This window comes from Anolis sagrei, chromosome 5, assembly GCF_037176765.1.
Source record: "Anolis sagrei isolate rAnoSag1 chromosome 5, rAnoSag1.mat, whole genome shotgun sequence".
Taxonomy (NCBI): Eukaryota; Metazoa; Chordata; class Lepidosauria; order Squamata; family Dactyloidae; genus Anolis; species Anolis sagrei.
In genome coordinates, this window is record NC_090025.1 from 8,708,385 (window position 1) to 8,722,766 (window position 14,382).

Consider the following 14,382-nt stretch of genomic DNA (forward strand, 5'->3'; position numbering starts at 1 on the left):
AGAAATCATAACAGCTGGTAAACTGGCTGGGAGTTCTGGGAGTTGTAGGCCCAAAACATCTGGGGACCCCAGGTTGAGAACCACTGGACTAGAGCAACACACCTTTGCTGTAGAACAATGATAAAGAAGTCCCAATCTTTCTCAAAATTGCTAGGAGATTTTTCAACAGAAGGTTCTGTTGTGACTCAGCTGGAATCTCAGAGTGATAGTGTCAATGATTCTGATGGGGATGATGGGATTCAGAATCACAGTCAGGTGCAAAGCAATGATGCCCCTGTGTTAGACGATGAAGACCAGGAACAGGGGGCAGAAGTTCAATTGTTCCCCACAGCAAGGGATGACGCTGTTGATAGTAAAACTATTGAGAGTCAGGTGCATGATTCAGGAAGGGAGGATGGTTCTCAGCCAGATAACGAGGGAAAAAGCACTAACGAGGGAATTGACCTTGATGAAGCCGGAGCTTTAGATCGAGCTGATTGTTTGGAATTTAAGGTTCGAAGGAGTGTCAGAATTGCTAACAGGCGAGAGAGAGAGAGGTCGGGGCCATAGGAACGCCTTCATGTTGTCCAAAGAGTATTAAACAGGCTGTTTGAATATGCCCCAGTGTCAGGGCAACTTCCCGCTTCAGCCAAGACACTTAAGATTTATCTTGCAGCTTTCATGTTCATGTGTTCAGGACTTTGTCATGTTCTCATGGGACTTGGCCTTGCCTGTGTCTTCATGGATCTTGTTTGCCTATGTTACCTTGGATTGATCTTTTGAGATATACCTTTGCCTTTTTGAACTTTTTATCTTTTACTTTAATAAACCATAAAGACTACTGCTTGGGTGCTCTTTGGTGTCTTAAGCAAGGTGATTTTACTCTGAAGTGCGACAGGTTCATCTGTCAGGAGAGCTTTGATTGTGATTTCCTGCTTGTCTGAATGGAATGGGTCATAGAATCACAAAGTTGGAAGAGACCTCGTGGGACATCCAGTCCAACCACTTGCCAAGAAACAGGAATATTGCATTCAAAGCACCCCTGACAGATGGCCATCCAGCCTCTGTTTAAAAGCCTTGAAAGAAGGAGCCTCCACCACACTCCGGGGCAGAGAGTTCCACTGCTGAACGGCTCTCACAGTCAGGAAGTTCTTCCTAATGTTCGGAAGGAATCTCCTATCTTGTAGTTTGAAGCCATTGTTCCATGTCCTAGTCTCCAGGGAAGCAGAAAACAAGCTTGATCCCTCCTCCTTGTGACTTTCTCTCACATATTTACAACATGGCTATCATGTCTCCTCTCAGCTTTCTCTTCTTCAGGCTAAACATGCCCAGCTCTTTAAGCTGCTCTTCATAGGGCTTATTCTCCAGGTCCTTTGGGCCTTTTCCAACTCTGATTCTAGGAGAAATATCCCTTTTCCAAACAGCTTTGCAAGGGTTGCAAACCGTGTTGCATACTGATTCATTAGGAAAACTAAAGCCTAAAGGTACATGATTCGGCCACTTTGAAACAAGTGCATCCACACTGTCAAATTCATGCAATCTGATACCACTTTAACTGCCTTGGCTCAATGCTATGGAATCCTAGGATTTGCCATCTTACAAGGTCTTTAGCCTTTTGTGCACTCTTGGGCAGAAAAGGCTAAAGACCTTGTAAGATGGCAAATCCTTTAGCCTTTTGTGCCCAAAAGTACACAAAAGGAGAAAGGCTCAATGCTATGGCACGATTCCAAGGCAGTTAAAGTGGTATGAAACTGCATCAGTTCTACAATGCAGACGCACTCCTGGCTGCAAAGACGGCATTCATAGCGACAGCTCCGAGTGATGTTTAATTTGCAATTTGCTCTGCCGCGTGGACTTGAAAGTTGTGTTTGTTTCCAGATGTCGATCTCAAGTGCACCGTGTGCCAGCGGAGGAGGCGCGAGGCAACCGACGAATTGCAAACCGAAGCCCTACGTGCCGGTCGTGACAAGCGACTGTTACAGGAGATTTAACTCTTGGGGTTTTTGGACGGCTCCAGCCTTCCTTTGCATCCATTTTCACATGCCGACGCAGCAGGTTCTGCTCCAGCTACGAATATTTAGAGCTTCAATAATCGATTCAATTACGGCTCGTGACGGTCTTGGAACCGAAATGGCTTTGGCTTCGAAATCGGAACAGCTTCGGGCAGTCTCCGCATGGGAGAAAAGACCTGGCTCTGCCTTTCCGTGCGGCAATAAAGGCAGTCAATTGCGGCGTTCCCATACTTTCCTCCAGCATCAGAATTTACACGGCAAGCTCTTTGGTGGAGAAGAGCTTGCTCAACTGTACGCAGAATAAATAAGGCATGCGGGAACACGTCTGAAATTCCAAGGCTCCAAAAAGCTGAACTCAACCAGCATGGACAGGGTTTGAAAATGCGATGATGATGACGTTGATTATTAAAAATGTACCCAGCAATGTCCAGATCATTGCCTTTCAAACCAAATGGATTTTCCTTCACCCTAAAAAAAATCAGTACAGGTTGAGTACTTACTTACTTAGGTGATCCCTTGTTGGACGAGTACGATAGTCTTCCAGGATCAGTATTCTTGTGGATCTGTAGGTGACTGTGGAGCCCTATTTTGATCTGCATATTCTCCTGCAGTGAGGGCATTGGTTTCCAGGTGGAAGGTGGTCTCGGTCGGGGTTGGCTTGACGCGCCTTCCTCTTGGCACATTTCTCTCTTTCGCCCTCCATTCATGCCTCTTCAAATTCTGCAGCACTGCTGGTCACAGCTGACCTCCAGCTGGAGCGCTCAAGGGCCAGGGCTTCCCAGCTCTCAGTGTCTATGACAGAGTTTTTAAGGTTGGCTTTGAGCCCATCTTTCAATCTCTTTTCCTGCCCCCCAACATTCCGTTTTCCGTTCTTGAGTTCGGAGTAGAGCAACTGCTTCGGGAGACGGTGGTCGGGCGTCGGACAACGTGGCCGGTCCAGCGGAGCTGATGGCAGAGGACCATTGCTTCAATGCTGGTAGTCTTTGCTTCTTCCAGCACGCTGACATTTGTCCATCTGTCTTCCCAAGAGATTTGCAGGATTTTCCGGAGGCAGCGCTGATGGAGTCGTTCCATGAGTTGCATGTGACGTCTGTAGACAGTCCACGTTTTGCAGGCATATAGCAGGGTTGGGAGGGCAATGGCTTTATAAACAAGCACCTTGGTATCCCTACGGATGTCCCGGTCCTCAAACACTCTCTGCTTCATTTGGAAAAATGCTGCACTCGCAGAGCTGAGGCGGTGTTGTTTATCGGTGTCGATGTTGACTTTTGTGGAGAGGTGGCTGCCAAGGTAGCGTTGAGTATCCATTATCCGGTCCCACAAAATTCAATCTACTCTCCATTTACGGATTTGATTATTCATGAATTTGGGTCATATGTTCTCTCTAAAACAATTGGATCTTCAGGTGACACTAGAGATTTCTACAGAGATGTTCCCTCAGATAAAAATAGTCTTTCTGTATGTATGCATTGGATTGTTGTGAGTTTTCCAGGCTGTGTGGTCATGTTCCAGAAGCATTCCCTCCTGACGTGTTTAAGTGCAGGCCAAGTTCTTGTGCCACCGCACCCAGTGTGCCGATCACCACTGGGACCACCTTCACTGGTTTGTGCCAGAGTCTTTGCAGTTCGATATTTAAATCCTCATATCGTCTCAGCTTTTCCGGTTGTTTCTCTTCAATCCTGATGGGATTACGACGTTAACGATCCATACTTTAGGTTGTTGTAGGGTTGTTATTGTGGCATTGTTCTAGAGGCATATAGCCTGGAAAAACCTACAACAACCCAGTGATTCCAGCCATGAAAGCCTTTGACAATACATTGATCCATACTTTGTTTTTTAACACGGTTGTGAGCTCAGGATTATTATTATTATTATTATTATTATTATTATTATTATTATTATTATGTCTGCATGCAAGACACTGAATACTGCAGCTTTCACCAATGCACAGAATGTCTGCCAGCTATGCCCTAAATCCTAGCTCTTGTTTTGGCTGGGGCGACTGCGAGATGCAGTCCAATATCTGAAAGGCTGCCCTTTGCCCTTCGGTGACCTAAATCCAATTGATTGCCACTGGTAATATAGACACAAAGGGTCAATGGAAACTTGGCATCCTAATACTTACGTAAATTCCATTGATCCAGCGAGTCTATTCTAATTGAGACTAGGCAATACATCAATTTAGCTCTCTCTCTATTTATGTATAATATACATGTATGCATACATACATATAGATTGAGTATCCCTTCTCCAAAGTACTTCAGACGCGAAGTGTTTTGGATTTTGGAATATCTGTATATGCATCATGAGATATCTTAGGAGATGAGACCACTCGAACAACCACCATGTCAGACTACACAGAGAAGCCATTGAAATCCACAAGCATGTGGACAATTTCAACAGAAAGGAGGAAAATATGGAAATGAACCAAATCTGGCTACTAGTATTAAAAAACTCTAAAATTACAACAGCAAAACAGCAGAGAGGAAACAATCGGGCACATCTAATCACCTCTCAACAAAAGATTGTCCCAGGCACTGCCAGGCCATCAAACGCTAATCAAGGTGGTCAGTTGAAATATTCACATTTAGCTTCAACAGACAAGAGTTCTTTGTCCCACCCTGGTCATTCCACAGATATGTAAACCCATTTTCCTAGTTCCAACAGACCTCACTACCTCTGAGGATGCTTGCCATAGATACAGGCGAAACATCAGGAGAAAATGCCTCTAGAACATGGTCATATAGCCCGAAAAAACCTACAACAACCCAGTGATTCCGGCCATGAAAGCCTTTGACAATACAGTTGACACACTGTTTCTGCAACCCATCATGCACAGATCTTCCGATAGCCAAGCAAAGCAATAATGTGACCCATACATTCTTCTGAAATGTCGATTATGCTTGAAATTTCTCTCTGAGTGATACGACGATCGTCCTGAATCAATGTCAACCTTTCACTTGTGAAACTTGGTGGTTGCTGTCACAGGACGCCCAACTCTGTTTGTCGCGCAACTCAGATGTTCCCACCTCAACGTCTTTAAACTTATTCGCCCAATGACACGCAGTACTCACATCAACACAATCACCATAAACAACTTGCATTCTCTGATGAATCTCCTTTGGGGTGACACCTGCTGCTGTCAAGAATTCAATGACTGCACGCTACTTAACCGTCTGCGCAGGGTGCCATACTTCACACTTTAACAACACAACTGTTCAATGCTAAGGCTTCCTGCCAAAATGGAACTGTAGAGGAGAGTCTACTGAACAAGCCAGTACCTGCCACATACCAGTACCACCATCTGTTGAGGAGTTACGAAGGTGGAGATATTACTTTTCATTCAACCTTTTGCTTGTGAAACTCGGTGGTTGCTGTCACAGGACGCCCAACTCTCCCCAAAAGATGTAATTCATGTAATTCAGATATTCCCACCTCAACATCTTTAAACTTACTCGCCCAACGACACACAGTACTCACATCAACACAATCATCATAAATAGCTTGCATTCTCTGATGAATCTCTTTTGGGGTGATACCTTCTGCTGCCAAGAATTCAATGACTGCATGTTGCTTAAGGCACACTGACCGACTGTCTGCGCAGGGTTCCATACTTCACACTTTAACAACACAACTGTACAATGCTAAGGCTTCCTGACAAAATGGAACTGTAGAGGAGAGTTTACTGAACAAGCCAGTACCTGCCACATACCAGTACTGCCATCTGTTGAGGAGTTAGGAAGGTGGAAGCATTACTTCTCATTCAACCCTCGTAACTAAATGGTATTACCTAACACGCCAAAATGAACAGTGCCTTTATGCCGTTGCGCCTGGGGGCGATAATTCTTAGTGAAAGAGGCATGGACGTGACATCTTTCCCCCAGGAGATTGCTTCTTGCCCTCCTTTAGGAAAACTGGAACTCCCAAGGACCAAAACACCGTAGATAACTCAAAATAGGTTTATTTGTTCACAAAGAGTTATCCCTTTAAAGCAATAAGTTGGAAGTTTCAAAGGGGTAAAGGAAAATACACATTACAGTCTCTGGTTTTCTTGGGTCCAAGAAGTTTTGCAGCTGAGAAGGTTTTCCAGATCCCTCTTTCTCAATGGCTGTGAATATCAGAATAATCACAACCCCAATTCCAATGGCCTATATTTTGAAGGCACAAAGCCTTCCTCTGGTGCCAAAGAACTGGTTTGAAGGCGCTTGAGACTTCTCAACGTCGTCCAGGTTGATCTGAACATGAAGCATAAGTCTCAAGGGTAAGAACCTCAGAATTGGTGCTGAGAGATAACTTAATCAAGGGCTTCAGAGCCAAGTCTCTCTCTCACGTCCATCTGATAGAAAGTTGGATGGTGGAATGGAAAAAGAAACACTGTCCTGCTCTCTAGGAAGAGGTGGGGTCAAACAATTGAGCAGGAGGAGCAATTCAACTGGTGCAAACAACACTGATTGACAGCTATAAATAACCAATCAATTCAACTATACATTTACAGGGTAAAAAGGCAAAATCAGGTTCGATACAACAGTTCAAATCCTGAAGCTTGTTCTACATATAGGTGACGCCACTTGCGCTGTCACAGCCTTTTTCAAATAACCCGGGCACCACCGGGTACCCAAGCTAGTAGGGAATATTCCACAATTCATACAAGAAGCATGGGGTTAACTTGAAGACCAACCCGAAGGGCAGACACCGTAAGGCAGATCCGCATCACATGGGCCAGCGGTCACCCGATCCCAAGTTACGTCACGGGCCAAAGTTGGCCACCTTTCTAGGGTTGGCCACAGATCCATGGTCAAGCTCAACAAACATTTCCCGCTTGCAATTTTCTGAAACCAGACACTATTCCCATAGCCAGATAAAAATAAATGTGCTTTTATTTCCATTGCCAAGCTTTATATTGTGCAACGAACGGTTTCACAGTGTGAAGAAGCCAAAGAACCAAAACAAAACTCGGCCAAAGTGAACCTTAGCACAGATAGTTGGGGGAGGTCTTGAGAAAAACAAAAATACTTAAGAAACATAAACCACTTTTAAACATCTTAGCATGAGTAACCAGAGATATTTTACAGAGATCAGGTACTCCGAAGCTGTGAATCGGAATGAAAGATTGACCACGGGCCATTCTGCTAAAATGCAGAATGGAATCTCGTCTTGTAACTGAATATCTGTAATTATTTGCTCATTCCCAGATCATGTGGCAATGCAATGCCTTGCTCAGTTCTTAAAGGCACTTTGGTTTTCTAAAATGCATGAACGAGTTTTAAAATTCATTGGTGCCAAGGAATGACTAAAGTAAGCACCCCATGCAACATCTTCCCATTCATGTTTTGCTTTGAATGCAATTAAGAACCAACATGGTTTTGTGGTTGGAGTGTTGGGTTAGGATTGCCAATGTTTGAATGCTTGCTCAGCCACGGAAACCCATGGAGTGACCTTGGGCAAGTCACACTCTCTCAACCTTAAGACGGAGGCAAAAGCACATCCTCTCTGAACAGAATCTGGCCCCAAACAAAATGAAGACGGGGTTTCTGCAACTTAAAAGTTGACCTGAAGACACATCGCAATGACATTAGAATTAGAAGATCTTAATCATCAACTGTATTCATTCTGATCTAATGTCTTGGAGGCAGAAAGTGAAGGAAAGATGGGAAATGTTTGGATCCCAAAAGGGTTGGCCTTGGTCAAGATGAGATGGTGGACGGAAAACAAAAAGCGTATCCCTTAGTCCTCGTATTGCCTAGTCCCAATATAGAATCCTAGAGCTGGAAGAGACCCCCAAGGGCCATCCAGTCCAACCCCCTGCCATGAAGGAAGGCACAATCAAAGCACTCCCGATAGATAGCCTCTGCGGAAAAACCTCCAGAGAAGGAGACTACACCACACTCCCAGGCAGCAAGGAAAGGAGGAAGAAAAGAAAAGAAAAGGAGGGAGGGAGGGAGGAAAGGGAAGGTAAGGGAAGAAGGGAGGAAAGAGATGGAAGAAAAGACAAAAGGGAAGGAGGGAAGGAGAAAGAGATAGAGGGAAGTAAAGTGGAAAGAGGGAAGGAAGGATAAATGAGTGGAAGGAAAGGAGGGAGAGAGAAGGGGTCAAGGAAGGGAAGGAGGAGAGGAGGAAGGAAAGAAAAGGAAGGGAAGGGAAGGGTAGGAGGGAGGAAAGAGAGATGGAAGAAAAGACAAAAGGGAAGGAAGGAAGGAGTAAGAGAGAGGGAAGGAAGGTGGAAAGACGGAAGGAGGGATAAAAGGGTGGAAGGAAGAGGGAGAAAGAAGGGGTCAAGGAAGGGTAGGAGGGAGGAAAGAAAGAAGAAAAGACAAAAGGGAAGGAAGGAATGAGAAAGAGAGAGGGAAGGAAGGTGGAAAGACGGAAGGAAGGATAAAAGGGTGGAAGGAAGAGGGAGAAAGAAGGGGTCAAGGAAGGGAAGGAGGAAAGGAGGAAGGAAAGGAAGGGTAGGAGGGAGGAAAGAAAGGAGACAAAAGGGAAGGAAAGAAGGAGAAAGAGAGAGGGAAGGAAGGATAAAAGGGTGGAAGGAAGAGGGAGAAAGAAGGGGTCAAGGAAGGGAAGGAGGAAAGGAGGAAGGAAAGGAAGGGAAGGGTAGGAGGGAAGAAAGAAACAAGACAAGACAAAAGGGAAGGAAGGAAGGAGAAAGAGTGAGGGAAGGAAGGTGGAAAGATGGAAGGAAGGAAAGATAAAAGGGTGGAAGGAAGAGGGAGAAAGAAGGGGTCAAGTAAGAGAAGGAAGAAAGGAGGAAGGAAAGGAAGGGAAGGGAAGGGTAGGAGGGAGGAAAGGGAGATGGAAGAAAAGACAAAAGGGAAGGAAGGAAGGAAGGAAGGAAGGAAGGAAGGAAGGAAGGAAGGAAGGAGAAAGAGATAGAGGGAAGGAAGGTGGAAAGACGGAAGGAAGGATAAAAGGGTAGAAGGAAGAGGGAGAAAGAAGGGGTCAAGGAAGAGAAGGAAGAAAGGAGGAAGGAAAGGAAGAAAAGGAAGGGAAGGATAGGAGGGAGGAAAGGAAGAAGGAAGAAAAGACAAAAGGGAAGGAAGGAAGGAAGGAAGGAAGGAAGGAGAGAGAAAGAGATAGAGGGAAGGAAGGTGGAAAGAGAGAAGGAAGGACAAAAGTGTGGGAAGGAAGGAGGAAGAAACAAAGAGGTAAGAAGGGAAGAGAGGGAGGGAAGGAGGAAGGAAAGAGAGAAGGAAGGAAGGACAGGATGTTGAGAGAGAGGAGAGCCTGAGAACAGGGTCCAATGGGTCACACCGGGTCCCGGATCCTGGGTTTGCCCATACCTGCCTTAATCCCTTTATTATTGGTGGTAATAATAGAGAGAAACGGGCCGGCCAAATCAAACACAAGTAAAAGGAAAATTCTAGCATTACATCCAAAACTAATATAACGAAACAAAACATGGAGAAAGAAAAACAGGTATCATATTTTGTGCTCCTGAATTAGAAACACCTAATCAAAAAGCATTAAAGTTAACCCTCTGTATCCACGGATTCTGTATCCACCAATCCAACCATCTATGGCTTGATTTTTTTTAAAAAAAAAATCCAAACAGCAAACCTTGATTTTCCCATTTTATATAAGGGATACTATCTTATTGCACCATTGTATACAATGGGGTTTGATTTAGTTCCAAAGATTTTGGAAGTAAACATAATCCAATACCAAGAACCAACCGAATCTTCCTTTTCTGTCTTTGCCTCCGTAACAGTTTTTTCGGAAGGAATATAAATACAAGACGGTGATATTTGCACCCCGATGTTGAATGTATAATTAAGGATTCACCTAGTAGCAGCCCAGAAACTGCATTAAACTTGTAATAGACATCAAACACAAGCACCAAGTCGAAGCCGATCGTTCCCTCTTTACCAAAAACACGTGTTTTCATTCTTTGCATGTCAAAATGATAAACACTGAAGTCAACTTTTTCTGAAAGTAACCCAACTGCATAAATCCAAACATCCCAATTGCATCAAAAGCAGAAACCTATAAAGCACCTCCAAACTCTTTCACATTGACCAACCCCGTATTTGGGGGGAAAAAATGCCCCGCAACTTACATCAAGTTTGACATCTGAAGGGAGAGGGACATCTGCACAGATTGTAAAAGGAAAAAAAGACAGGTTAAAAGCCCAAAGCGAAGCATACAAAAGCAACGGCGTTGATCAAGGAAAGAAGTCGACTAACCCCAAATCCCACTGGCCGCAAATAGGACAGCTGATGTATCGAGGGTGGAAAGTAATACGGGTTGCAAGAGCCCTGACGAAGCAACGGAGCTGTTAATGGACAAGCCCAGGTGGTCTGCACTTGGCCGGCAGCCAAATGAACGGACGCTGGGTGGGATGGGTCTTCCCTCCATCGTTGGTCAACTAGCACTTTGAGTCCCCCTCGGAGTGAGAAAAGCAGTATACAAATACTGTAAATAAATAAATAGCAAACCTATCCATAGCTAGGTTGGAGTGCGAATCTTGGAAACGCATCCAATAGTTTTCTTCCCATGTAGTCTACAGACCACCAAGGAGGCAAATGCATAGAAGAACATCTCAAGATGGTGAAAAAAATGGTTGTTTTTGTTGGGAGAGTGGGCTTAATAACAAAAGACCCTCCTCATAAATGCACATCAGAGTAACTTAGCAGCAGCGGCGTGAGCCAGCACAAGTAGTGATAACAAAAACAGCTGGAGTGGTTGCCGATAACTTTCCGGTTCCAATTCGAAGTGCAGGTCATCACCTAAAAAGCTCTGAAGGGCTCGGGCCCTGCCTAACTTCGTGACCGCATCCCCACAATGTTCCTGCATGAGCATTAAGATCTGCCGGGGAGGCCCTTCTCTTGGTCCCACCATCTTGTTTATTTTATGTGGGGGTTTTTTTTGGGGGGGGGGGTTGGCACATTGTGCTATATGTAAGCTGCTTCAAGTCCCTTTGGGGAGATGGAGTTGTTGTTGTTGTTGTTAGAAGAAGAAACACAAGAAGATGAGTTTACAGCAGACACTCTGCTGGCTGTTGTATTGGATCACGTGTCGGACACTTCCCAAGTGTCTAGGACTATTACTATTATTATTTTACTGACACAAAAGCACAGTATGTCACAGCAAATGAGATCTATATGCTGGATTTCGTATCACAAAATCACAAGTCGAACACTTCCCAAGAGTCTAGGATTGTGTGATGTATTTTCAAATGATGCGCGCAGATTCAAGTCAGGTGGCCTTTTGCAGGTGACAGATCATGATTTTGTCAATGTTTATTGTTTCCAAATGCTGGCTGAGATCTTTTGGCACGGCACCCAGTGTGCCCATGAGCACTGGGATCATCTGTACTGGTTATTATTATACAGTTATTATTATTGTTGTTATTATTATTTGAAACACAACACGAGTCCACAGCAAACAAGGTCACTCTGCTGGCTGTTGCATTGGATCACATGTCAGACACTTCCCAAATGTCTCGGACTGTGTGATGTATCAGCGAATAATGTGTCCAGATCCCATTAGGGTGGCCTTTTGCAGGTGACAGATGGCAATTTTGTCAGCACCGATTGTGTTTAAGTGCAGGCCAAGGTCTTTAGGCACTGAACCCAGTGTGACAATCTCCACTGGGACCAGATTATTTATTTATTTATCGTGTCAGGAACAAACCAAACAGTTGTATTGCATTTTTTAACAAACAAACAAAACTCAGAATTTGCAAGCTTGGTAGTTGATTAAATGTCCTTTGACCAGTAGCTGGCCACTTGGAGTGCTTCTGGCCTCGCTGTAAGAAAGTCCTCCATTGTGCATGTAGCAGGGCTCAGGTTGCATTGCAGCAGGTGGTCAGTGGTTTGCTCTTCTCCACACTCGCATGTTGTGGACTCCACTTTGTAGCCCCATTTCTTCCGGTTGGCTCTGCATCTTGTAGTGCCAGAGCGCAGTCTGTTCAGCACCTTCCAAGTCGCCCAGTCTTTTGTGTGCCCAGGGGGGAGTCTCTCATTTGGTATCAGCCATTGATTGAAGTTCTGGGTTTGAGCCTGCCACTTTTGGACTCTCGCTTGCTGAGATGTTCCAGCAAGTGTCTCTGTAGATCTTAGAAAACTATTTCTTGATTTAAGTCGTTGATGTGCTGGCTGATACCCAAACAGGGGATGAGCTAGAGACGTCTCTGCCTTGGTCCTTTCACTATTGGTTGCTACTTCCTGGCGGATGTCAGGTGGTGCAATACCGGCTAAGCAGTGTTATTTCTCCCGTGGTGTAGTGTGCCAGATTATTATTGTTATTATCACCTTGGTTCTGGCACTGAGTCCATGGATGCAAAATCAGTGTATACAAAGGGCCAACTGTAATTTTTTTACAGAGCAGCCCATGCGCTTTAATTTGTACCCAATCTGGCTCCCCAGATGTTCCTGAACAACGACTCCACCATGAACCACCATGTGGACAGGGGATAATGAGAACTGCAACCCAACAGCACTATTTGGAGGGCACCAGTGTGGAATCAATCAAGAGGCACATCTACAACCAAGGGGTCTGTGCATATGTACGCATCCGAGTCTCCCTTCCATTTACAAGCAAGGAACAAAGAAACTCACAGATCATTTCGATCTTTAATGCTTTCATTCAAACCGTGTTAGGGAGAGAGAGAAAAACCCCAAACTACTTTGCAAGCTTCCAACATGGCATCACTGGGTCTCAGTCACTTCTCACAGTGTTGGTGCAAGTCATCAGTTTAACATACAGTGTTTATTGGAAAGGGTTCCTCATTGGTTTCCTTTCCAAATTTCCAACTGTTTCTGGACAGAGCTACATTCAGTGGATTGTGTGTCCCAAAATGACTCCAGCGCTAGCATCAATATTAGGCAGGTTGTTAAGAGGCCCGCCGCCAACTTTGTCAGATACTCTGAAATATTAATATTATTACTAGGCGAAATTACACTTTGCTATGCATTTCTTTAACCTGTGGCTGTCCAAACTATGAGTTTTCTAGCTCTCCAAATCTCCTTCTACTGTGTTAGCAGCCATAGCCAAGTTTCTTATGTTGGGTAAGTCTGCTCTAGATACATCATTTGTGGGGTTCAATGTGCTCTAGGGAGTTCAGAATACTCTTTGATTGTAGGCGAACTATAAATCCCAGAAACTACAATTCCCAAACGCCAAGGTCTATTTTCCCCAAACTCCACCAATGTTCACATTTAGGCATATTGAGTATTCATGCCAAGTTTGATCCAGATCAATCATAGTGCTCTCTGGATATAGGTGAACTACAACTCCAAAACTCAAAGTCAATGCCCACCAAACCCTTCCAGTATTTTCTGTTGGTCATGGGAGTTCTGTGTGCCAAGTTTGGTTCAATTCCATCATTGGTGGAGTTCAGAATGCTCTTTGATTGTAGGTGAACTATAAATCCCAGAAACTACAACTCCCAAATTCCAAGGTCTATTTTCCCCAAACTCTACTAATGTTCACATTTAGGCATATTGAGTATTTGTGCCAAGTTTGAACCAGATCCATCATAATTTGAGATAAACTATAAATCCCAGCAACTACAACTCTCAAATGACAAAATCAACCCCCCTAACATTGAAATTTGGGTGTATTGGATATTTGTGCCAAATTTGGTCCAGTGAATGAAAATACATCCTGCATATCAGATATTTACATGACGATTCATAACAGTAGGAAAATTGCAGTTATGAAGTAGCAATGAAAATAATTTTATGGTTGGGGGTCACCACAAAGTGGGTATTAAGGGGTCACGGCATTAGGAAGGTTGAGAACTCGTCCTCGTCTAAGCCAATGATGGCAAATGTGAACATATGTATTGCAGATATCATGGTAGGGATCATATCTGCACCATCATGAGCAGAAAGGTAAACAAGAAAGCAAACATCAGCCAGGTTGGCTGATGTGCATTTTATGGCACGTTTGTTTTTATACACTCCCAACAGGATATGAGTTCCATTTCACACTGTCAACGCAACAGAGGGGATGGGTATTTGTGTAGTTTGTAATGCAAGATATCATTTCCTTTTCGAAATGTGTGGTGCTGAGCTGCACCCAGAGCTGACACAGCAACCAAAAGCCTTTCAAAACTATGACTCCCAGGAATCTTATCACATCGAGCCATGGGAGTTAATGTGGTGTCAAAACTGCTTTAATTCTGCAGTGTAGATGTGCCCTTGTGAATGGCCTCATCTATATAAATAAAAATGTAATGTTTGTTTGTGAGATTAACATATCTCAAAAAACACTGGACGAATTGATACCAAATTTGGTCACAAGACACCTACTAATCCAAGGAGTGACCATCACTAAAAAAAATTGATTCTGTCATTTGGGAGTTGTAGTTGCTTTAATTTATAGTACACCTACAGTCAGAGCATTCTGAACTCCACCAACGATGGAATTGAACCAAACGTGGCACACA

At 44.2% G+C, this 14,382-nt stretch overlaps 1 protein-coding gene across 2 annotated transcripts in view; it reads right to left on the reverse strand.

Moving 5' to 3' along the window:
* RNF24 (ring finger protein 24) overlaps positions 1–14,382 on the reverse strand; it is a 104,090-nt gene that overhangs the window by 72,595 nt on the left and 17,113 nt on the right. Inside the window, exon 1 of one of the 2 annotated variants that reach the window (XM_060779425.2) lies at positions 10,045–10,160. The exons of the other annotated variant lie outside the window; for it this stretch is intronic. Within the exon in view, the coding sequence (XP_060635408.2) occupies positions 10,045–10,130 (86 nt within the window). The 5' untranslated portion in view covers positions 10,131–10,160. Of the gene's footprint in view, positions 1–10,044; positions 10,161–14,382 lie in introns of those variants that run through there. 2 annotated transcript variants of the gene reach the window in all.